Source organism: Mustela nivalis, assembly GCF_964662115.1.
Source record: "Mustela nivalis genome assembly, chromosome: 1".
In the NCBI taxonomy this organism is placed as follows: domain Eukaryota; kingdom Metazoa; phylum Chordata; class Mammalia; order Carnivora; family Mustelidae; genus Mustela; species Mustela nivalis.
This window is the reverse complement of record NC_139020.1, coordinates 59,230,759-59,255,782: the sequence shown is the minus strand read 5'-3', so window position 1 is coordinate 59,255,782 and position 25,024 is coordinate 59,230,759. Positions and strand designations below refer to the sequence as shown.

Below are 25,024 nucleotides of genomic sequence, written 5' to 3'. Positions count from 1 at the left end.
TCTGCCTATTACAGTGAAGAAATTTTATGGGCTAACCAGGTAACTTAAATCTTCATTTTCTTGTTCATGGGGAGAAAAGGGATTCTAAATTCCAGCTAGCGACTGTTTATAACATGTTCTTAGGCTGGTCCCAGTGACGGGAGACACGTCCTTTTACCACTTTGTGAGCCACAGGGGCTCCTGTCAGGGTTCTGATAGCAGATGGAACAGTCTTTTAGCAGTGGGAAGGAGCTGGGCAGCTTTATGGATTAAGGATTCCAGAGGTGATTGTTTCTATAAAGGCCTTTACCAGTGATAGATTGAGGGCTTCCATGAGGAAGTTTAGGAGGGGATGGGGGTGGGGTTAAGGGCCACCTCTGTCAGCACAGAGTCACTGGAAATAAGGGCAGTATGAGTGTGGAGTCACAGAGTAATAGTCAGAGGGGACTGGCAATCTTTTACCAGGGAGAAGTATTAGGAGCGGGTAGCTGCTCTCGGTCTAGATGTGTATAAGTACAGATTGCCTTAATTTTGAGTCATTGGAGGTATTTCTGCATTTGCAGAATTTTGACAATTATTTGAAGCAGGTAACTAGCTCTTGGTTTTAAAAAGGCAACAGAGTTGAAAATTGAGCCTGCCTGCTTTTCTAATTAGTATACAGATCAGGCTAGTGAGGATAATCTGTTATTGTCTTCACCACTCTCTTTGTCATAATCCGAATTTCAGAGTGATCTTTAATTTCAAATGTTTTGTTTATCTCTCTTTTTTAAAATTAACGAGTGTATGTTACAAATTAGTGATTTCTATTAGGAATTTTTTTTTCCTCAAAGAGATGTATTTAACTAAATGAAATAATCAAGAATGACACATGTATTCATTTCAGGAATTTTCATATTAAATTTACGTTATATTCCTTGGGTGGCTTTTTTACTCTACCTTTCATATTCTTTTCTAGTCACCACATTTCTCAAATTAGATATCTGAGGCCAAACATGGCTTGGGGTGGCTGACCCCTGGTCAAGAAGAGTGATAAGATTCCTAGAAATCTTGGCCAAATAACTCATGGTACATGTATGACGATTGGGATGGTAGAAGCATCTCTTGAGGATAACAGATCCTCTTTTCTATACTGAGATTCCCACCACAGATCTATAATTAATAGACCTGTTACTTAGAAGTCAGGTCACTAGCAGTACTGTCTTTGCTCATGGGACCTTTTGTGTACCTCAACAAACACGAAGAGATGAAGGGAAGCTTTGTTCCACAGACGTTCTCCATGGACAGTGGGACTAGAGGGATTATGTGGTGCCAGTATCAGAAGGATTGGTATCCCTTTCCTTTAGCCCTAATCTTTCAATTAAATGACTTTTATTCTTTGCCTACTATTCAAGTTTACATATAGTGAGGGCCGTGAATACTAACTAGCTGGTTCTTAGTGGAAGAGCTCAGTTTTACAAAAAGTTAAAATTGTTTGGATTGTTTTTAATGTGGAATTTGTGCCTTTTTTTTTTTTAAGACCTTTCCAGCAACACAACCTCTAACATCAAGTAGCATGGAGGAGCGGATTGCAGAATTGAATCGGCAGAGTATGGAGGCTCGTGGAAAACTCTTGCAGTTAATAGAGCAGCAGAAACTTATTGGTCTGAATCTTTCCTCTCCACCAGTATCACCCATTCCATCAACTCTCGGAGCATGGACTGGTTGGTCACAAATTCATGATTTAAAAGCCAGACACATGAGAGTTTTTACTTTCTTGATTTTGCAAGTATATATTGAGCTGAAAGAAATCTCAAAGCATATATTTCAATGTCTTCAATTTCACATTGAAAGAAACAGACCTAAGTCTCAGAATAAGTGACAGAAATAAGACTAGAAGGCCACTCTCGTAGAAAGCTGTACCATGGTACCTGCAGTTAATCTTTGGTGTCTAAATTCTTAAGTTGCCTGATGTGTAAATGGGATTCATTATAGTGTATGATTCACTTAGGACCTATGCAGTGGCTAAGTATAAAACATTAGCATCAAAATGATAATTTAGAATTTAAACAAATTATAAGTTACAACAAATTACAAGTTATTTTATTAAAACCAATTAAAACATTTTTATTTGTAAATTAAACTTCCCATTCTGTTATTTTATTTAGGAGTGTGATAAACTAGAGAGGCTTCTGAATAATAGGCTAGTGACTGAAAAATTAGTTGTCATAATATTTACAAACAAAAAAGTATTGATGAAATGAAGTAGATCTTAAGTTGTTCTTTGGCAAAAATTGAATTACTAAGACACTCAAGGGATAGATCTGTATGAAGGCTATAGAGAGACTAATTTTGGCCCCGTATAAAAGAAGGTTCTAATTGTGAGGGATAGAAAATAATTATATCCTAAGTAGTATGTTCTCTGAGGTGTTTTAGAGGGATTCATCTGTCCGGAGGCTGGTTGAAGTAGGCTATCTTTAAGGTATCTGCCAATAAGACTTAAATTTTTTTTTAATTCCAGTATAGTTAACATAGAGTGTTATATTAGTTTCAGGTGTATGATACAGTGATCCAACAATTCTGTACGTTACTCAGTGATTACTTAGTGTGCTCTTAATCGCCTTTACCGGTTTTACCCATCCTCCCCACTCACCTCCCTTATAAGACTTTTTCTCTCAGTTACAAATCATTTCTTTTTTGAAACTCCAGACCTAGAAAGCAGACTCTTGAAAATTACTGGAAAATGACAGATAATGCATTTCCCCAGGGTCTTTTCTCTTTGCTTATTCTAGCTTCTTCATAGTTGTTCTTCATAGTCATGAAGTGTAGAGGCAACTTCTGATTAAATCACTCGATACGTTTGAACATCTACTACCTGCCACCCTGCTCTGGGCCTTTGGAAAACTGCTTCAAACAGGACAAATCCCTGCCCAGCATTACGAGATAATGTCTTTGCGCTAAGTGCAATGAAGAAGAATAAGCCAAATTACTCTTAAGAATAATTTTGTAATACATTAGACATCTTCTGTTTCAATTGTTCTTTAAGTTTAAAAGTACTTTGTTTCTATTATCTTAATTAGTTCTCAACACACCCTGAAAGTATACAGAGCTGGTCTTAAAGCTTTTTGATACATAAAAAAACTGAGGGAAAAGAAGTGATTTGTCTGAAGTTCTAAAGCAAATTGGTAAATTTGCAAACTGCATTCTTTTTTTTTTTTTAAAGATTTTATTTATTTATTTATTTGACAGAGAGAGAGATTACAAGTAGGCAGTGAGGCAGGCAGAGAGAGAGGGGGAAGCAGGCTCCCAGCTGAGCAGAGAGCCTGATTCGGGGCTTGATCCCAGGATCCTGAGATCATGAGCTGAGTCAGAGACAGAGGCTTAACCCACTGAGCCACCCAGGTGCCCCTAAATGGAGTTCTTTTCATTCCAGTGGTTATATCTCCAAAATACTCTTTTTGGAGTATTCCTTTTTAAAAGTAAAATATTCCTTTTTAAAAGTAAAGATACTCCTTTTCAAATATATTCCTTTTTAAAAGTAAAATTTTTGGTTTCATGGGTATCTTTATGCACTGTGATGATAAAGATATAAATAATCATATGCCATGCAAAACCTCTTTTTTTTTCTAGGGTAATGGAGGAATATGTCGTACAATTAAATATGATTTCATTACCCAATAAAGCTCTTAAGTACTGATTCCTAGGAACCTCTGTGAAACTGCCCAGGATAGACATTAAGTCTTTCATTAGTAGATAGTAAATATTTGTTAAGTGATAATCTACTTGTGAAATATTGAAAATGAATACAATTATACTTGCCATTGGCTATATGAGCTCTTCAGCCAACTTGCCCCTCCTAAGCCAATGCCTTCAGGAATCTAATAATGTAATAGATTTAGAGGATTTAAAGTTTTATTGAATGACTTCAGAAATTTTCCTTTTTCTTTTTAATTTTTTTGAAAATTTTAGATAAGTTCTTTGTGACAAAAATCTTAAGATTTTTAGGGCTAGCTCTTAATTTCTGTTTTTCACTTCCAGATCTGACATGATACCACTTGTCTGAAGATTCTGGCTTTCTATGAACTGGCATGCTACTGAATTGACACTAGTAACTAAAGTTTCTTGTCTCACAGTTCATTTTGAGAAACAAACAAACAAAAAATCCTTCAAAGGTGTCTGTGGGTCATAATGAAAATATAGAAAGAACCTCCAAATTTGTAATGTGCAATTTGCAGTAAGATAGAAATCAAGTTAAATTTTTATTTTATTTTAATGAAAGATAATGAAACTAATATTTATTTTTATATTTTAGAAGGAGGAAAGAGGACAATTGAAGTATCTATTCCAGGAGCTGAAGCCCCAGAAAGCTCAAAATGCAGTACTGTCTCTCCTACCAGTGGGATAAATCCCAGAAGGTAGGGTTATAATATGAACAGTTACTTTAAAAAATGAAAAAATGTGGTTTTTCATTCTATGTGTGAAAAAAGAAAGTGCATAGTATCTAACTTAGGTTCAGACAGACTCACTCGTGTAGAGAAAATAAAGCAATTAGAGAGAAGAATTTCTGGGGAAAAGAAGAGGAGTGAGGAATAGGCCTTAAGTAGAACAGTGTGGGTTGTCTGTTGAGAACAAAAATAGGATAATAGCACATATATAGAGCACTTTATAGGTTATAAAATTAGGAGATAACCTCTGACAGACAGGGTGGGTAAAGTGACCAGTAGCATTTTTCTCCTTTATAATAAACTGAAGCTCATTGAGCTACTTGAGTGTTTTGCTTAGATGGGTCACATGGTTGGTAAAAGGTGGCACTGAGGGTGGACCTGGCTCTTCTGTCTCCACTCTCTGTGCTTACCGCGACACTGCGCTGCTGTTCCAGGGCTCCTTACTCTTCCAGCCTTACCCTGCCCTTGCACATGCATCTTTCCCCTTTAATGTTCAGAATGTTACAGCATGATACTTGATGGTGGAAATTGTCCTTATATACTCGTCAAAACCCATAGAATGTATAACAAAAGGGTGAGCCCTGATGCAAGCCATGGATTTAATGAATACTGCATCAATATTATCTCATCAGTTGTGATAAATGTAGTAACCTGATGCAAAGTGTTAATAATAGGGGAAACTGGGGGGGAAATGAGAGCTATATTGGAGCTCTCTGTACTTTACATTCGGTCCTTTTGTAAACCTAAAACTGCCCTAAAAATGGAAGTCTATTAATTAAAAGCAAACAAACAAACAACTTAGGGTGATTAAAATATGTTAGAAATAATTACCTCATTTAGACTTAACTCAGCCATTGCCAGTACTGAGATTTGTCAGTCTTATATAATTTGTGAAGGTTAATGATGATAGATCACACTCTCACTCTCTTTTATTTCGCATAAATAGATCTTCAGGGGCTACTAGTAATTCTTGTTCTCCATTAAATGCCACCTCAGGAAGTGGGCGATTCACACCTGTTAATCCAAGAACAAAGGTATGTGATAAAATGTAATTGTGAAATTTGTGTAGGGGTCAGGGAAGGTGGCTGATTTAGTGATTTCCATTTTTTTTTTTTAAAGATTTTATTTATTTATTTGACAGAGAGAGACCAAGCAGGCAGAGAGGCAGTCAGAGAGAGAGAGAGGAGGAAGCAGGCTTCCTGCCCAGCAGAGAGCCTGATGTGGGGCTCCATCCCAGGACCCTGAGATCATGACCTGAGCCAAAGGCAGAGGCTTAACCCACTGAGCCACCCAGGCGCCCCTAGTGATTTCCATTCTTAATTGGTCTTGCTATCCTACAGGTGACATAAAATTCTGAGAAGAAAAGAATTCCTAATTCACCTTTACTAGAAAAAAACCATTAAGCCATATAGTTTCTTTTGTATTCTAGGGTAGCTAAGGAATAAGGTAAAATTCGATAGGATTTCAACATACACTGGAAATCACTGGTTTCAGACAAAGCATTCCAGTAATGTGACAGGACATACAGGCGTGCCTTGAAGTCCCTTGGTGCTTGCTTTGGCTGTGTGGGATTGGGATATTCTGGGCCCTGGGGTCACTTTTCTTGTCACTTTACCCTAGTGTGCTGTATTTGAGTGTGCCACTGGTTAGAGAAGTTGTGGTTAATCAGTGTCATACATCTTCTGATTTGCTGTAGATTGGATTAAGTAGTGAGTGCTTCAGTAAATATTGAGTATTTATAAACCAGATTGTTATTCTCAAATATCCCAATTGTCTAGCACTACAAAATTTATTCTTTGCTGTTTCTTATATCCTAAAAAAGTTTTTAAAATAAAGATTTACTTATTTATTTAAAAGAGAGAGAGCACATGTGTGTGCACACATAAGAGAGGTAGAGGCAGAGGGAGAGGAGAGAGAACTTCAGGCAGATTCTCTGCTGAGTGTGGAGCCCAGCATGGGGCTCCATCCCACAACCCTGAGATCATGACCTGAGCCAAAATCAAGACTCAGACCCTTAACCAACTGAGCCACCCAGGTGCCCCTAAAAAAGTTTTAAAGTAGACTGTTTTATATAATTTGCCCTTAATCTCTGGAATTTAGTAACAAATTTAATTCATTAAGATCAAATAACTTTGCTATTTTAAAAATTTGTACCTATAGTTTGTATAAGATACATTCATCTTTTATTTAAAACTTAGGTTTCCTCAATCAATCAGGGGATCTGTTGACCAGGGGAATCAGTTATTTGGGAGTGGCTCTGTTAGGAAATAAAAATTGCTAGTAGCAGTTTAATTTTCAGTATCCTGTGATGATCCTTCAATTCTATGTACTTGGTCTAAATAATTATAAACCTTGACTGGGCTCATGTTTCTGATTACTTTCTAAATCCATCTTGCATCTTTGTTCAACAGACGGAAAAACAGAATGAAGAAGGCTGGTTTGCTCTTTCTACCCACGTGTCATAAGTGAAGTTCGTTGTATAGAATTTGTTTTCAGCAGTATATTCTTGAACTCCCACTCCCTTTCTTTCCCTGTTTCTGCATTCAGCTTTTCTTGTCCTTTTAGGTAAAACCTACAAAGATCTTGTAACTTAGTACTTATGGAACAAAGAATAAAGCAATTATTTAAATCTTGGATCTTTTCAAATAGATTTCCAACAACTAACTAATGTACAACCTTCTGTGAATTAAATTTTGATTATAGGGAAATTGAAGTTTTATATTCTCATAATTTCATAAGTATTATAAGGTTTTGCTGAGTAATGCATTTTGCCTTATCATCTTTATTCAGGTTTTCTTTTTTTGTCTAGTATATCTTAAGTGATGTATTTCTTTTATTTTTTTCCTAAAGAGCTAAGTTGCTTTGTATATAACTTATAATAAAATGGCTCTGGGTGATTAAAGTCTGGCTTTCAGAAAAACTAAGCCCTCCCTTTGATTTCTTTTTGGGTACGAAGTTACTGTTGTCCATGGCTTTTTCTGTCAAGTGGAATGTACAGCTTTAAAAAGTAGGTGTGGGGCATTTATTCACATTTGTTTATGCAGCTAAGAGTGGATGTATATATTATAAAATTCTTGGATAGGCTTTGAATGTGAAAATGTCATCAATAATTGTAATGTACATCAAATAAATAATGATCATAGAGCTTGTGTCTAAATGCAGTGACATTGATTTATTGGTATATTTAGTGTTTGAAACAGAAATGAGTACAAAAGTTTGCTATCAACTTTCCCAGCCCTGAATCTACAGCACATTCAAGATTGTTTTCTCCAAAGCACCTGTTTGGCTCTCAGACACTGCCTTTTATTTTAAACTTCCTTTAAAAATTACCTCTGTTCTTTCACTGTGGGATGGGAATTCTCAACCTGGTGTAGTGGGAGTAGGGCACGGGAAACACTTTGAAACTACTTGGGGAACTTTCTCAGACAACACTGTCCCTCCTGAGTTATTCGTATTCTTTGAAGTGTCAAATGCAACTTTCATTTGGGCCTCTTCATTGTGGTGGCAAAAATATAATTCTTCCCTGTTTATCATTGATGTTATTTACATGAAGTCATCTGTATTCATTTGCATTATTGCAGGTTCTTCCATCTGTAATGTACTTTTTAAAAACTTGGTGTTTAATAAATACTAGCCCTGCTCTGAATATAAAGCCATTTAATACCATTCCTAATATTGAAATGTCAAGTTTTCTTCTTGGTCTGTGAATGCATTGTTTTTTGTTTTTTGTTTTTTTAATTTTTGAAGTTTTTATTTAAATTCCAGTTAGTTAACATGCAATGTAGTATAAGTTTCAGGTGTACAATATAGTGATTCAACACTTCCATACATTACCTGGTGCTCATCACAAGTGCCCTCCCCAATCCCCATCACCCATTTCACCCATTCCCCCTACCCACCTCCTGCTGGTAACCATCAGTTTGTTCACTATAGTTAATGGTCTGTTTCTTGGTGTGCCTCTCTGTCTCTTTTTCTTTTTCCCCTTTGCTCATTTGTTTCTTAAATTACACATATAAGTGAGATCACAAGGTATTTGTCTTTCTCTGACCGACTGACTTCTCTTAGCACACTGTTCTCTAGTTCTATCCACATTGTTGCAAATGGCAAGATTTCATGTGAATGTATTCTTTTTTTTTTTTTTATGTGAATATATTCTTTGGACTTAATTTCTCTTAATGTTCCTCAACTGGTTGGCTGTTTACTTTTCCCCCTTTTATTCCTTTAAACTTCAAAAGCCATGGATCTCGACTTTGGGAGCATGGAAAAAAGACCAAACCAGCTACCTGGGAAGTGAGCCGTTGGCATGACATTTATCTATCTGTCTGTCTATCTGTCTACCTGACAGCGCATGTGTGAGAGCACAAGCAGGGGAAACAGCACGCAGGGGGAGAAGCAGGCTCCCCAGTGAGCAGGGAGCTGGACACAGGACTCAGTCCCTGGGATCAGGACCCTGGGATCATTACCTGAGCTGAAGCCAGACGCTTACCCAGCTGACCCACTTAGATATCCCTTGACATGACATTTTTTAATAAAGCTGCTTAAGGTGATTTAATGTGTAGCCAAAGTTGAGAACTAGTGCTCATTGGGAATCTGTGGAACTGACATTTAAGTATCCATCCTGCTAATAATTGTTTTGATTGATAAACTTCAAAAGTAGGTTTAAAAAAATTCCCAAGAATAATAGATAACAGGGAAAAGAGCTTGCTCTCTTGGGCTTTCTAAAGCAGTGCTTCTCAGCTTTGGTTGCCATTAGGGTCATATAGGGACCTTCTAAAATTCCCAAAGGCCAAGTCTCACTCCAGACTAGTTAACTTAGACCTAGGAGTAGGACAGAAACAACATTTTAAGAAACCTCCTCAGATGATTCCAGTGTATAGCCAAGCTTGGGAAACATTATGAAGATATTTATTATCCCCAAATCATAAATTGGTGCATATTTGGTTTTAAGTAACACTACTTTGGGCCCTCTATCAGCTCTCAGAGCTGGCTGCACCAGTGGGTTTCAAAGTATGGCCCTGCAGTGTCAGGATCACCCGGGTACTTGTTAGAAGTGAAAATTCATGGGCCATGCCCTAGACCCATTGATCAGAAAATGTCTGTTTTAATAGGCCCCTCATGTGATTCTGATGCATGCTTCAGTTTGGGAACCATTGATCTTAGCATCGCAGAGGGGTGAACTCTGCTATATTTGATGATGTACTACATTTGTATTCACTTTGTAGTCCAAACCCAGATCACTTCTATTTCTTGTGTTAGGACTCAAGTTTTTGGCTAACATAGGACTTCTCCAAAATGCCCCAGGGGTGCCTGGGTGGCTCAGTCCATTCTGCTTTGGCTCAGGTCATGATCCCATGGTCCTGAGATGAAGGCCCAGGCTCCCTGCTCAGCAGGAGCCTGCTTCTCCCTGTCCCTTTGCCCCACTCTGCTTGTAAGCACTCTCTCTCAAATAAATAAAATCTTAAAAAAAAAAAAAAGCCCCAGAAAGCTGCTATATCACTTGCTAAACTTTAATAAGATTTGCAGTTTTCCATATTACAGCTTAGGAGAGAAACAAGATAATCAAATCCACAGTTAATGATACAATCATTCCTATGCTGAATAGTGAGATCATTTTAAGTCAGCAGAATTTAATAATTTAATAATTTAATAATAATTCATTGTTTCGTAAGTGCCAGGCGCTGTTTTAGCCACTTTTCATGATTTTAAGATACCTTTATGAGGTAGATACTATTACTCCTTTTGCAGATAAAGAAACAGAAGTACCAGGAGGGGTAAGTACCCTCTCAAAGTCACACAACTTAGGCGTGGGGGCCCTGGGATGGGACATAAGAAGTCTTTGTACAAAGCCTACACTATGCTGCCATCTTACAGTGACTATGGTATGCAAGTACAAAATCACAACAACAATAATAATTATACTATCTTTATTGAGCCATAACTATGGCTATCTCATTAAAATTTCCAGTAAAACTGAGTTAGACATGTTTGAATGCCACCCACCTCCCCTTTACAGATGAGAAAATTAAGCCCTGGAGATGAAGTAAATAAGTTGTCTAATGCCAGGGTGTATGAGGTAAAGCCAGGGCTTGAAACTCTTATTTTTTTAGATAGTGAACACTAATCAGGGGAGAGGGTCTCAAGGGAGAAGGAGAGAGAGAATCTTAATCAGGCTCCATGTCAGCACAGAGCCCAATGCAGGGCTCAATCCCACAACCCTGAGATCATGACTTGAGCCAAAATCAAGAGTCAGAAGATAAACTGAGTCACCCAGGCACCCCCCCTTAAAAAAAAAAGATTTTATTTAACAGAGAGAGAGGCAGGCAGAGACAGAGGGGGAAGCAGGCTCCCTGCTGAGCAGAGAGCCCACTGCAGGGCTCCATCCCAGGACCCTGAGATCATGACCCGAGCTGGAGGCAGAGGCTTATCCATTGAGCCACCCAAGTGCCCTGGCACCCCTCTTTTTAAAATACAATCATTGGACTCCTCCTAACTTACAAGAAAGAGTTGATCCAGCACAGCGGCTAAGTCTGCAAGTATTGCCATCACAAAGCTTGGATGCAAATGCCAACTCTGCCACTTGGGCTGTGTCCCTGAGTACATTATCTCATTTTTCCATTTGAGAGTCAGACATGATATATCTTACAGGGTTGTGAGGAGTAAGAGAGGTGAGTATATGTAAATATGTTAAGGACAGGACCTGACTCATAATAAGCATTCCGTAATGATGATTGCCAGTTTTTTGGTGCATAAATAAATACACTATTTCCTTGTGTTTCCAGATTTTTAAAGATACTATGTAGTGAATTCTTTGTGGTTTTCTCAAATTAACATTGGACTCAGTGCTTTAAATTTAGAGATACTTCACCTGAAGATGTTTGGAGGTTGAAAGAAAACATGTTGAGAATATTATTTGAAAATGTAACTAACATGCTGTTTAAAAGTAAGTTTATCCTACGTTTTCTGACTTCTCAGACACCCTGGATATACCATTTGATAATTAACAGTAAAGATAATCGTTTAAATCAGGAGACTTTAGAAGTCAAGAATACTTGACTGAAGAGAACATTTCAGTACTACCAACAAATGCATGGAATAAAGTTTTTGGAAAATTGTGTAACATGGAAACCAATAAATACAAAATAGAACACAGCCTTTTGAAAATCAACTTTATTGAGAAATAATGTATATATAATTAACTGTAAAAGATAATGTATATATAATTAACTGTAAAAGAATAATTAATTGACTTTTGGCAGCTGAAACTACCACTACAAGACACATTTCGGTCATCTCCAAAAGATTCCTCCCGTCCCTTCAGTGCATCCCTCCCTTTACTCTAGCCCTGGGCAAAAACTGATGTGCTTTTTGTCATCATAGATTTGTTTATCTAAAAGGAATCATACAATTGTACTATTTTGTGTCTGGCTCTTTCACTCACTATAACTGAGATTCCTTCATGTTGTGTGTGTCAGTTTCCTCCTAGTTTACTTCTGAGTAGTAGTCCATTGTATGGGCATTTATCCATTTCCCTGTCAATGACCGATGCGCTTCTTTCCAGTTTCTGGTTATCAAGCCTTGTATAGGCAGAAGCTTTTGTTTTTCTTGGATAAATACCTCGGACAAGGAATGGCCTGGTATAAGTTTAACTTTTAAAGAAACTGCCAAATGGTTTTCCAAAGTCGTTCCATTAGATTCCAACCAGCAGTCAGAGTTCCAGCTGCTGCATATCTTCCACATTGGGTTCTGGCAGTTTTAAAAATTGTACCCATTATGGCGGGTGAGGTGTATGTGCACTGTGGTGTGCATTTTGCAAAGGACTACTGTGTTTGCTGGCCACTCAGACCTCTGATAAGGTGAAGTAGTCAAAGCCCTTTCCCATTTGAAAAATTAGGTTCTAAGTTTTTTTATTTTTGTTTTTGTTTTTTTTTTTCCTTATTCAGTTGTAAGAATCCACTATGCATTCTGATACAAAGTGCTTTGTCACTACTGCAACACTGTACCCAGTGTTTTTTAAGTTCTTATTTCAAGTCCAGTTAGTTAACATACAGGACAGTGATTAGTTTCAGGTGTACCAGGTAGCCATTTTAAACCAACGTTTGGTCACCAGTGACTACTGCACCACAGAGCCGCCAAGGAGCAAACTGCGGAACCTAGAAATTCTGGGTAGGCCTCTACTTTGCGCACCCCGCAGCAGGAGACCAAAGATCCCACAACAGGAGATCATTTCTGTGTAGAAGCCAACGGAGATAACAGAGGCCCATAAACAGCTCAATAAAAAAGCCTCAGATGTATCTTTGCGGTGGTAGTGTGCCATCGGGGCCCCTAGGGGCCATTTTTTAAATTGCCGGGCAGGTGTCTTAAGTATTCAAAAGTCATTTCGTTTATTGATATAACATTCTTGGGATAATTATAATAGTATAAACTGGATATAAAACTAAAATGGGATAATAACCTGATAAAATGTTGCCCTTTTCTGTTCGGCTCGAACCCGAGTCACGTGCCTGGAAGCAGCCAGAACCAAAGCCCAAAGCGACTGAGAGTCCGAGGGCCAACGCGGGGGATTCCCCCCTCCCCGCGCAACCGCCTTCGGGCGGCGCATGCGCCTCACCGCCCATCCGGTTCCGCCCACCGGGAGGAGGGGCGGCGTTGCCTGGCGACCGCCGTAAACGGAGACCTGGGGCTGGCGCCGGGACCGGGAACGCGCGGCCGCGCTCGGTGCTTCGGGTAAGTTTGGAGGCCCGCAGCTGGGAAGTTCCCACAACTTCCCCCTCAGATCTGTTGGCGAGTCAAGGAGCAGTGAGCCCCACTTGGACTTCTCTCAGGCTGAACCAGCGTTCTCCAGGCTCGCTGGGACCTAGTCCTTCATCCTTGGTACGAGTCGGTTTAACAAGCGCTGAAGTGACCAGCATTGGCGGCATAGAGCTAGACGTCGTGTTTACAAAGTTGGACACGGTTCCTGCCTGCCAGGAGCTCCTAATCCGACTGGAGCGGAAGACAGCAGACCCCAGGAGTGCCAGTTAGGCGGGTCTAAGCCAGAAGCAGGGAGTCTGGTGGGAAAGTGCCTGGGTTCTGGGGTCAAGTAAACCAGATGGCCCCACACTTAGCCGTGTGACGCTTGTCAAGTTGACCCCTCTGCATTTCAGTTTCCTAATATCTAAAAAGAAAGATGATAATGCTTACTTCATGGGGTTCTTGTTACTAATTAGGATATTGCAGGTAAAGTCAGTGCAGAGTAAATGCTTGTTGCATGCAAGCAGATATAGGAGCATACAGGTACTCGGTGTGTCCCGCGCATGGTGAGTTGTCCCTCGTGGCTGCTAGGACATTGCAGGAGGAGAAGAGACTAAGGAAGGACAAGGAAGGGGGAAAGTGCAGATGAGGGACCTCTGTGCCATGCCAAGGAACCAGAGTTCTTATTCTGTGGCATGAGGAGCCGTTAGAGGTTTCAAACAGGAAAAGTAGCACATAAAAGCTGTGTTTTGTAACTACAAGAGGCAGGGTAGAAATGGGCTATAGAAGCGAGAGACAAGGTGTGAGGCTGTGGTAATGGTTCAGGTGAGATGACATAACTAGATGAGGGTGGTGACACTGGGAGTAGAAGGGAGAGGATGAATTCAAAAGGCTCAATGACTGTTCACTTGGCAACGGGACATAGAAACCAACTGCATGGGTGCGGGAGAGGGAAGGGTTCAGAGTAACTGCTCTGTGTTCTCATCTGGAAATTGCGTGTAACTCATTGAGTTGTTTGGAGAAACATGTGAAACAGTATGTGCAGAATCCTTAGAACTGTGTTTGACGCGTGGTAAGCATTCAGAATACATGGAGCATTACTATTCTTCGCACAGTGGTGTTTCACATTGTTAAGTAGAAACTGAGCATCTGTTTTATGTGACAGTCCCTGAGTCTTAACATGGTCAGCTCTGGCACACTGCGGAGATGGAGTGTCTGAGTTTGTGAGACTGAGGACCCTGGAATCTGGGGAATGAATCTAACTAATGTTGCATTCAGGACCATTCTGTCTGGTTTCCAGGCAACCTCCTTCTAGCAACACATGCCTTTGCACCACTATGTACTATGATTTTTTTTTTTTTTCCTTTATACGTCCTCAGGGTTGACTCAAAACTTGATAGTCTCCTCAGTGAGTTGGTTAACGGAATTAGCCATAGGGTGGATCAGTGGAGTTCAATCTAATAAAGGACATTTAAGAGAGTTCACAAATAGCCTCCCAAACCTAGCTTGTTCAGTTGTATGAGATGGTGCGTGGTTGCGAACACACAAAGTGTGCCATAGTCGTTCTGGCTGGTTACAAACTGATTATGTTGAGTCAGCATATGATAAGCCTACCACACCACCCCCAGAAGATAATGTAATATTAGGCTGCCTTAAAGCAATACACTGTTTGCAACAAGTAGAGTAACAGTTCATCTCTTTTGGAGAATTTCTGGATCCCTCAAAGAAGATACAAAATTGGGAGGGATATTCAATGCATTGGGAAGGAACTTCTTGAGCTATCAGGATGCTGAAAAGAGTTGAAACCAGGTTGGTGAGGAGTAATTGAAAGACTTGAGAGGCTATAGCTGGAAAAGAGAGGATCTAGGGAGAAAAGTAAAGTAGCTACAATTACTTGAATGGTTATAGTGCACAGGAAAACTTGTATATGTCCCCAGAAGAACAAAGGCCAAATGGATCTAAGTTGCAGGGAAGCAGATTTCAGCTTAGTATAAAATAACTAAGAACTAGAGCTGAGCATTAACAGAATGTGCTTACTCACTAACCTGAAATGTTTGAATCGAAGCCACCTGATCATCTCTTGAAGTGTTCCTTCATTTGTTCATTTACTCAAGAATGAATAAATTTATCCCTTCAATCATTTTATATACTGACTTTCTATGTGTCAGGCACTGCTCTTAAAACTCTACTGTATTGGGCGCCTGGGTGGCTCAGTGGGTTAAGCCGCTGCCTTCAGCTCAGGTCGTGATCTCAGGGTCCTGGGATCGAGTCCCGCATCTGGCTCTCTGCTCAGCAGGGAGCCTGCTTCCCTCCCTCTCTCTCTGCCTGCCTCTCGGACTACTTGTGATTTCTCTCTGCCAAATAAATAAATAAATAAATAAAATCTTTAAAACAAAACAAAAAAACTCTACTGTATTAACTCAGTGAGATCTCAGAACAGCGTTATGAAGTAGGTACTTTACCTTATGAAGTAGGTACTTTACAGATGAGAAAACCAAGGCACAGAGGGGCTAAACACCTGTTTAACACCTCACAGGAGGTGTAAGAAGGAGAGCCAGGCTGTAAGCACAGTACCAGGCTGACTGTAGCCAGTTCTCAGCCTGACCAACACACTAGACTGCTTTTCTAACAGTGCTGAGCTTAATGTTGCAGATGTTTGACTTTCACTGGGTGGGAGGTTGGACTAGATAAGACCTCTTTCAACTGTCTGAAGATTCCATGGTCACATTTATTGAGCTCTGGCTGTATTAGAGACAATTTGTAGTAATTATGGTAAAAACAACTACTATTTTTGTGTACCTACTGGTACTCAAACCCCTGGTTTACTCAGTAAACCCCTGGTCCTTAAGCCCAGCTTCTTATCTTTGATTGCACAAAAGAATTACTTAGGGAGTGAGAGCCTGAGAATGGTAGGCTATGAAAGTCTTCCAAGTGATTCGAAAGCGCAGCCGGTGTTGAGAACTAAGAGTATAAAAGACATAAGAGTACAATGACTCTGCCAGACAATCTTATTTATCACCCTCATTTTACATATAAATAGACTAAGAGTTAAGGGATGCTAACGACTTGGCCCTTGCCCAAGTTAACCTTTCTCCTCCGCCAAACTAGGATGTGAACCCAAGCCATTCTGGCTCCAGAGCCTCAGCAATTTACAGTACAACCTCCCAGTTCCTTGATTCGAAACAACCCCAACCTAACCAACCAACCACATGAATAAAAAATCACCTTATTCCATCTCACCAATTACACTGCCAATCTCTAGATCAGGTGCCCCTTGGTTCTGCAGCCCCCCTTTCTAAACCAGAAGAGCTGAGAAAAGATCTCAGTATTTTTGTACAGTAGTGCTAGTTCAGAACACTGGGAAAATTCTTTCGGTTCCAGTATTTTCTTCCATACTGCACACAACCTGATAGTAACTGTGTTTGTGATATTAAAATTTATTGCATGGTCATATTAGCCACTTGAGGAATATATTGCTTATAATAGTGTGGGATAAAGAGTACACTTTTTTTTTTTTCATTTCTTTTCAGCGTAACAGTATTCATTGTTTTTGCACCAAACCCAGTGTTCCATGCAATACGTGCCCTCCCCAATACCCACCACCTGGTTACACTTTTGTCTTGACACCAGTTTACCTTTGGTTGTGGCTTAAACTCTTTGTTTACAAACCGGCATTACCATAATGGTTACCATATTTGTTACCATAATTGTTTACTGTAACTGTTTCTTATTCACTTTAAGTAGATTTATTAGGTCTTACAAGCTCTTTATTAGAATATATGTATCCTGTTAATGATCATTTACAGTATGTTAAAAATAAATGTATCTGGAAAAGAGAAGAGTAAATGACAGAAAATGATCTCATGAAATTTTTAGTGGTAGGAAGCAGAAAAGAAAACTATGAGATTGAAACCATTGAGAGGTACTTGACCTACCATTGCTGCCTTTGAAGGGGGCTATGAACCACACGGCCTCTGGAAACAGAACAACTTCTGGCCTACAGTCAACAAGAAAACAGGGGCTTTGGTCCTACAACCACATGGAACTGAATTCTGCCAATAATCTAAATAAGCCTAGAAATAGATTTTTCCCCAGAGCCAGCAGAAATGAAAGTAGCTCTGCCAACACGTTGTTTTGACCTTGTGAAACTCAAGAGAACCCACAGAGTGTACCTGGATTTCTGACCCAAAAAAGTGTGAGAGAAGAGATGGGTGTTATCTTAGGTTGTGAAATTTGTATGCTGGCAATAGAAAATAAAGCAATACATGTTTATAGACGGAGGTGTTACTGAAATTTGCAGATGAACAGTTATCTCTCAGTTCTTAACTGATCAACAGCCACAAGATGTCCATTTACTTTGGTTGGCAAACCCAGAGCCTGCTCTGCTCTGCTTATTTAGGGCCTGCGACATGGCAACTGAGAGAATAGTTTATTTTTTTTTTCCAATAGTTTACATGTTGATTTTTATCAAGGAAACCCTTAGCTATAGTTGCTCTCCAGTCAGGACTTTCAGACCATCCTTGTTCTGGTCAGCCCCGTATCTGGATCAGTGGTTTAGAAGAGCTTATTCTGAGACTATATTCCAAGAGAACTGTCAATTTCTTCTTCCTAGATTGTAAACTATTTAAGGTTAAGGGTTCACTGTTGCTCTTTTTTGTGTCTTTGGCAATGACAAGTGTAATACCATTTGGTATAAGTGGGCTCAGTAGTTTTAAGAATTGAGTTAGTAAATGTACATTATAAAGAACCTTTACAGGGAGGGAAAATATGGCATTTAGGTATGTTTGTAGCTCCCTAAAGACCGTTACCCACAGGGTGGGATAATGTGCAACCACGCTGCAGTAACGGATATTAGCTTGCAATATTGATCTTTAAAAATTATTTTATTGTTACAATTATTTAATTATTTTCAAATCCATGACTTGTATAAATGTAGAAAACAAGTCTGTATATCCAAACCGGAAGGAAAAGGAAATGTCCTAGATGATAGAATTTGATTTTAAAGGATCTTGCTACTTAAGATTTTTCCATCATTTGATTCCTACACACTTCCCAATCCTAGTGGGCATATATTTTACAATCAGGTGAGAGGAAGGAAGGAAGGAAGGAAGAGAGTGAGGAAGAAAAAAGAAAGGGAGAACATTAAGGGAAAACACACACACACACGTACACTTTTTAAATGGTAAAACATCATTTGGTAACCTAGAAAAATGGCCCCAAAGTGCTAAACAAAATTTAGTAACATAAGTGTTATTTTAGGACCTATGTTTCCTGTTAATAGCTTTTAAGAAAAACATTTGGACCCTGCACTATTGTCCCCCAAATCAAGGCAGGGCATCATCATGATGTTGCTGCAAGAAAGCAGATGGAATGACCCCCAAGATTCAGATGCAAGGAGGTGGTGTTCACACTGCCCTCTCCACAAACCATGTAGTGTGTATCCCATCTGCTTTCAGCATACTAGCCTTTCTTCACAGACCAGGAAAGGAAAATAATGCACTAGTTCAATTGATTCTCATAGCAGTCTTGTAAGTTGTTTTTACTTCACTCCTGTTTACAATTGAATTCATGGAAAGCTTATGTGGCAAAACTGAGATTCAAACCTGAATCGAATCACAGATCTGAGTCAAATAGAACTGTGTTCTAGGGGCGCCTGGGTGGCTCAGTGGGTTAAACTGCTGCCTTCAGCTCAGGTCATGATCTCAGGGTCCTGGGATCGAGTCCCACATCGGGCTCTCTGCTCGGCGGGGAGTCTGCTTCCTCCTCTCTCTCTCTCTGCCTGCCTCTCTGCCTACTTGTGATCTCTCTCTGTCAAATAAATAAATAAAATCTTAAAAAAAAAAAAAAAAAAAGAACTGTGTTCTATTCTGCTTGCCAGTCCTGCAGTAGAAGGAGGTGGAGGATATGTGGTGTTTAGCATAGAGAAGCCAAGACTTTTTTTTTTTTTTAATTGTGTAACTGGTGTGTATTTTTTGAGAATAATAGTTACTACATTATAACATCTCAAACTCTCCTGTTTTTAAAAAATTATTTTTATTAACATATAATGTATTATTTCCCCAGGGGTACAGGTCTGTGAACCATCAGTCTTACACAATTCAGCACTCACCATAGCACATACCTTCCCCACTGTCCATAACCCAGCCACGCTATCCTTCACCCCACCCTATCCTTCACCCCACCCCTAGCAACCCTCAGTTTGTTTCATGAGATTAAGAGTCTCTTATGGTTTGTCTCCATCCCGATCCCATCTTGTTTCATTTTTTCCTTCCCTTCCCACCACAAACCCCTGCCATGCCTCTTAAATTCTTCATATCAGAGAGATCATATGATAATTGTCTTTCTCTGATTGACTTATTTCACTTAGCATTATACCCTCTAGTTCTATCCATGTCATTGCAAATGGCAAGATTTCATTTCTTTTCATGGCTGCATAGTACTCCATTGTATATATATATATATATACCACCTCTTCTAAATTCATTCATCTATTGATGGACATCTAGGTTCTTTCCATAGTTTGGCTATTGTGGACTTTGCTGCTATAAATATTCAGGTGTACAGACCCCTTTGGATCACTACATTTGTATATTTAGGGTAAATACCCAGTAATGTGATTGGTGGAGAAGCCAAGACTTATAAGGAGGATATAGCAGGTGCTTTTAAAGATGAAGAGCTTCAATAGAGGGAGGACAGGGAAAATCTGCTGTGTCACTTCCCTCCTTAAAACCTTTCAGTGGCTTTCAGTTGCCATAGAAATAAGTTGTAAACTCTCTAGCAAAAGCTTAGAGATGGTTCTATCATCTGCTACGGGCCTCCTCTTCACTGCCTGTTTCACAACAAACTGCTTTCAGCCCTTCACAGACATAGCACTCACTCTCAAGTTCCCTCTGCCTAATACATTCTGTCTATTCTAGGCCTGGCCAGCCTCTACTCATCACCCTTGTCTCCAATACTTCTTCCTGAACTTGAGGATATGGGTTAGTCATCTTGCTAGACATGCCCACAGGACCCTATTCTTTCCTCTTATAGCACTTATTATATTTTAATTGATCATTTAATATCTATCTGAACAAACTCCACAAAGTTAGGAGTCACATTTCTAGTTCAGTACCATAATTTAGTGTCTACCATAAGACTTGATAACATAGCAAGTACCCTGAACAAATATTTAAAAATTGAAATTAATTAGTAACACCAGAGGAGTTAAATGATGGAGTGATGAGAAGAGGAAATGGAGGGGATGAACCAAAGTAAGGATGAGAGGGGATTAACTTTAATGATGGAATATTTGAGAAAAGATGGACTGGAATGGCATTTCACTGCCGACTTCTGGAAAATCAGAGGGCATCACAGTAAGTTGGCCTAGAAAAAGGGACTGTCTGACTATATTCTGCCATTCTGCAGAGGTCTCTGCTGGTGGCTATACCTCCTGTCCATTAAGTCACTTGGATACTATGCAAACATACAATTATCAACCCACATGGTGTTTGGTGCTTGTAGAATTCGTTAGGGGAAAGATATCTGTAGATGATTTTTTTTCACAGCTGTTCCCTTTCTCATCTCAATTTTGTGCTTCCAGAGGAAATGAAGGAACCAGGGGATCAGGATACTGATGGGAGGAGATTAGATAAATCAAAGAGTGATGGGAAGCGGTCTCCGAGCTCCTTGAAGTCTGCATCAAAATGTAAGTAAAGGTTATAATATACACTTAGATTTTTATTATTAAATTTAGGAAAAATCACTTTTGAAGAGCATTTAAGTTTGTGCAGCAGAGATGGTTTACTTGTTTAACTCTGTTACTAAATTCTAAGTTTGTTAAGAGCAAAGACTGTGTTTTAACCATTAGATCTCCAGTTCCTGGCCCATAGACGTTACTGTCATCTCTCTGTTGATAATGACCTCTTTGCAAATCTGGTCTTGCTCTCTCTTGTGAAGTCTGCAGTCTTTAATGAACTTTTCTAATTCAGTATAGTAGAAAGAATTGGGCTCTAGGTTTGAGGCCTGGGTCTACCACTTAGAGATGTTTGATCTGGGGTAGATTATTTCACCTCTTTGAGCCTCAATTTACTCACCCATTAAGATGATAATTGTGAGTTGTTTGAGGATTAAATTGGATAACATGTGAAAGAATATACTGCAAATAGAACAGAAATATCCTGATACCAAAACCAGACAGATGCTACAAAAAAAGAGAACTACAGGCCAATATCCCTGATGAACATAAATGCAAAAATCCTTAACAACATGTTTACAAAACACAGTCAATAATGGTGAAAGGATCATTCACCAATGATCAAGTGGGATTTATTCTCAGGATACGAGGATGGCTCACTATTTGCAAATCAATCAATGTTATTTGATTTATTTAACAAAACAAAGGATAAAAATCACAAGAATATGTTAATAGATGCAGAAAAAGAATTTGACATCTAAAATCCAACATCCATTTACAATAAAAACTCTGAACACAGTATGTTTAGAGAGAATATACCTCGACATAATATGGGCCATATATGAAAAATCCATGGCTTAAAAACAGAAAAACAGAACTTTTTCCTCTAAGATCAGGAACAGGATGAGGATGTCCACTCTTGCCATTTTTGTTCAACATAGCACTGGAAGTCCTAGCCACAGCAATCAGATGAGAAAAAGCAATAAAAGGCGTCCATATTGTTAAGAAAAAAATCAAACTGTCACTATTCACAGGTAACATGACGCTATACATAGAAAACCCTAAGGACTCCACAAAAAAATATTAGAAGTAAAAAATGAATTCAGTAAAATTGCAGGATGCACAATTAATACCCAGAAATCAGTTGTTTTTTTTCTACATTGTTAACAAAGTAGCATAAAATGAAATTAAGAAAATAATCCCATATATAATTACACCAAAAATAATAAAATACCTAGGAATAAACTTATCTAAGAAGGTGAAAGACCTGTGCTCTGAAAACTATAGAACATTGATGAAAGAAATTGAAGAAAATACAAACAGATGGAAAATTTCTAATGAATTCCATTTCTTTAATAAACAGAAAGTTGTTTATTTCTTCTTTTGTAAGTTTTGTAACTTTGTATGTTTCATAGAATTTGTACATTTATTTTAAATTATAAAATTTGTTGGTATAACTCTAGGATGTATTTTCATTCCTGATGTTGGAGATTTGTATTGTCTCTCTCTTTGTTCTTGATTGGCCTAGCTGGGAGTTTCTCCATTTGGCCAATCTTGTCAAAGAATAGGATTTTGGTTTTGCTCATTTTCTCTATTGTTTATTTGCCTTTTATTTAACTGGTCCTTGCTTTCATTTTTGTTATTTCTATTATTTCTTGTTATTTTCTTTTTGCTTTTTCTAGATTCTTGAGGTAGAGCTTTAGGTGTTTGAGTTTTGACTTTTCTTCTTCTAAGTGTACAAAACTAGAAATTTCCCTCTAAGCATTGCCTTAGTTGCATCCCACAAATTTTGAATGTTATATTTTAATTATCCGTTAGTTTGAAATATTTCTAAGTTTCCTTGTTGATTTCTCCTTGACCCATACATTATTTTTAAATGTTCTTTGATTTCCAAATATATGTAGGTTTTCCAGATATCTTACCATAGTTTTTTTTTTTTTTTAAATTTACTTCTGTTGTGATAAAAAAAAATATTAGCTACTTTGGAAATAAGGAAATGTTTAATTCAAAATGTAGGAATTATTAAAACAAATTACTTTTAATAGTTGCTGTGAGAGAGGATGCCACAGATGAAACATTTGTTGAAGGGGGAGAATCATATTTAGAGGATGATGATTATGATACGGAACGTTTGGAGGGAAGTTCAGGTTCATTTCACTATGACTATGTGGATAACATTGGAGGTAAGTAAGTACTGTTAGTTTTCTCACAGTAATAATAACTGTTTTAAAGACAGATTGCCCAAACCGAACAGTTAAAAATTCACAGAAATAAAAACTTGCAGGGTGTGTCGGGTGATAAAAGGAAAAGCATGGAACATGCTTTAGCAGGGTGATTTAGAGACTTTGGAGCTGTATATTACATTTCTGAGGATCACATACCAAACTCTCATACTTGGTTTCCTGGGAACTAGATGGACTAAGGACTATTCTACCCCAGTTTAGTGAATTCTCACTCTGACTTGAACTGATTAGGAGTTGCTCTTTGAGACTACAGAAACCATGACCAGAGCTCTGCGTTCACCCTGATGCACACAGGCATGTCGGCTCTTCCTCCCATGCTCATTAGTGGGTGGCATCCCACATTCAGGCCACTGGTGGTACTTACTGCTGGAGTATTATGGGCTAGGTACCTGCCGCTTGTCTTTGTGAAATGCAATTTTAGGATTCATCGGACGCTCTTCTTAGTAAAATCTTTTAATTTTTTAGACTCTCAGTATGTGGAAGCCCTTGCTCCAGCCTCCGAAGAGGTGGAGGAAGAAGTTAAGAAGAAAATCTCAGAGAACTTCTTCTACGACTATATGGAACTTATTTCGATGCCTTTTGTGACTCCAGATTCGAACATACCACTGGATCTTCTCACACTTGTGTATCCACTCCAGTTACACGTGTATAGTTTTTGGATTTCAGCTTCTTAGGTCAGGGGTCGGCAAACTAACCCACGGACCAAATGTGGCCTCTGGTCTGTTTTCGTGAATAAAGTTTTATTGGAACACAGAAATTCTCATTCATTTACATTTTGTCTGTGGCTGCCATTGCACTTCAAGGGCAGAATTAAGTAGTTAAAACAGAGGCCACCTGGCTCAAAAAGCCTAGAATGTTTACTGTCTGGCCCTTTCCAGGAAAAGTTTGCCAATCCCTGTCTTAGGTGATTCTAAGAAGCTTGGCCCTTAGAGAAGTTGAGATAGAAATACATGATCTTAATTTAATCAAAGCTTTTGTTGATGCCAAATAACCATAAAGAGAAATGATGCTTTTCTGCTTGTTCTTTCATGCGACATGATGTGCAGGAGACCAGAAGGCCTCTTATCCTGGTTTCCCACCTCTACCAGCCTGGCATCCCTTTCTCAATGCCTAGCAAGTTAAACTCATCGATTTCTTAAAACTGATGCTAATGGCAGGCAGGGGCACTGACACACTATTTATCAGATGAATATCAGAGAAGACAACCCTGAGGAAGAAGGGTCCAAAATAATAAGTTTTAATTGGTCTGCAGAATAAGAGTCCATGAAAAAATTTAAAGGTGGGGATAATCAACAAGAGGATTTAAGGTTGCTGTCACTGTACAACATTAGGTTTGTCAGGTGGGGTTGGGAGATTTCCGTTCATGCTCTTGCTGGCAATTTAGCATGCTTACCCTTAGATGGGTGCTGGAGGGGACCACATGGCCTAGACCGCTGACTGGCCTCTTAGACAAGGTGTGCTTAAAGAGGAGGGCTGTGTACTTCATAACTCAGTGTTTTGCTTTTTACATAAAGATAGAACATATTATTATCACTTTCTATTTCAATCCCAGGTGTAACTAAAACTAATTCACCCTGAATCTTATAACTTGGAAGTTTTCTCTCCTGAGGACTTTTTTGTGTATGTGGTCTTTGGACAAGTTGTTGATAAATGTTATGCTGTTGCCTTTCTTTTAGCCTATTTGTTTCAAATGAGGTGGTTTATCATTGTCACCTGGAAGCTTTTCCTGAAATACACATGGTCTGAGACCTTTCCTGGACCTACTGCATTATTATCTGTGGGGAGAGGGACTTGGGCACTTGTAGTCTGAAAAACCTTCCCAGGTACATTTTTTTTTTTTGTTTTGTTTTAAGGTTTTATTTATTTGTTTATCAGAGAGAGAGAGAGATTGAGCACAAGCAGGGGGAGAGGCAGGCAGAACAGGCAGAGTAGGCAGAGGGAGAAGCAGGCTCCTGGCCAAGCCAGGAGCCCACTGT

The 25,024-nt window shown here is 38.9% G+C and overlaps 3 protein-coding genes across 17 annotated transcripts in view; 2 read left to right on the top strand and 1 right to left on the bottom strand.

The window, feature by feature from the left end:
- The window catches only part of SPICE1 (spindle and centriole associated protein 1), a 65,152-nt gene extending 57,595 nt beyond the window's left edge, over positions 1-7,557 (top strand). For 5 of the 6 annotated variants that reach the window (XM_082738384.1, XM_082738385.1, XM_082738386.1 and 2 more), the window contains 4 exons: positions 1,496-1,679; positions 4,268-4,370; positions 5,347-5,434; positions 6,812-7,557. In XM_082738384.1, coding sequence (XP_082594510.1) covers positions 1,496-1,679; positions 4,268-4,370; positions 5,347-5,434; positions 6,812-6,865 — 429 coding nt within the window. In that variant the 3' untranslated portion in view covers positions 6,866-7,557. The remainder of the gene's footprint in view (positions 1-1,495; positions 1,680-4,267; positions 4,371-5,346; positions 5,435-6,811) is intronic. The other variant, XM_082738387.1, reaches the window with a different exon arrangement.
- The window catches only part of SIDT1 (SID1 transmembrane family member 1), a 479,838-nt gene that overhangs the window by 153,961 nt on the left and 300,853 nt on the right, over positions 1-25,024 (bottom strand). The window lies entirely within an intron of this gene.
- Positions 13,039-25,024, top strand: part of CFAP44 (cilia and flagella associated protein 44) — a 151,704-nt gene continuing 139,718 nt past the window's right edge. For 9 of the 10 annotated variants that reach the window (XR_014313403.1, XM_082737192.1, XM_082737189.1 and 6 more), the window contains exons 1-4: positions 13,039-13,124; positions 20,713-20,817; positions 22,851-22,988; positions 23,514-23,673. Coding sequence is in view for 9 of the 10 variants with exons in the window: in XM_082737192.1 (XP_082593318.1) it covers positions 20,718-20,817; positions 22,851-22,988; positions 23,514-23,673 (398 nt within the window). In the remaining variant the exon portion in view is untranslated. The remainder of the gene's footprint in view (positions 13,125-20,712; positions 20,818-22,850; positions 22,989-23,513; positions 23,674-25,024) is intronic. The other variant, XM_082737190.1, reaches the window with a different exon arrangement.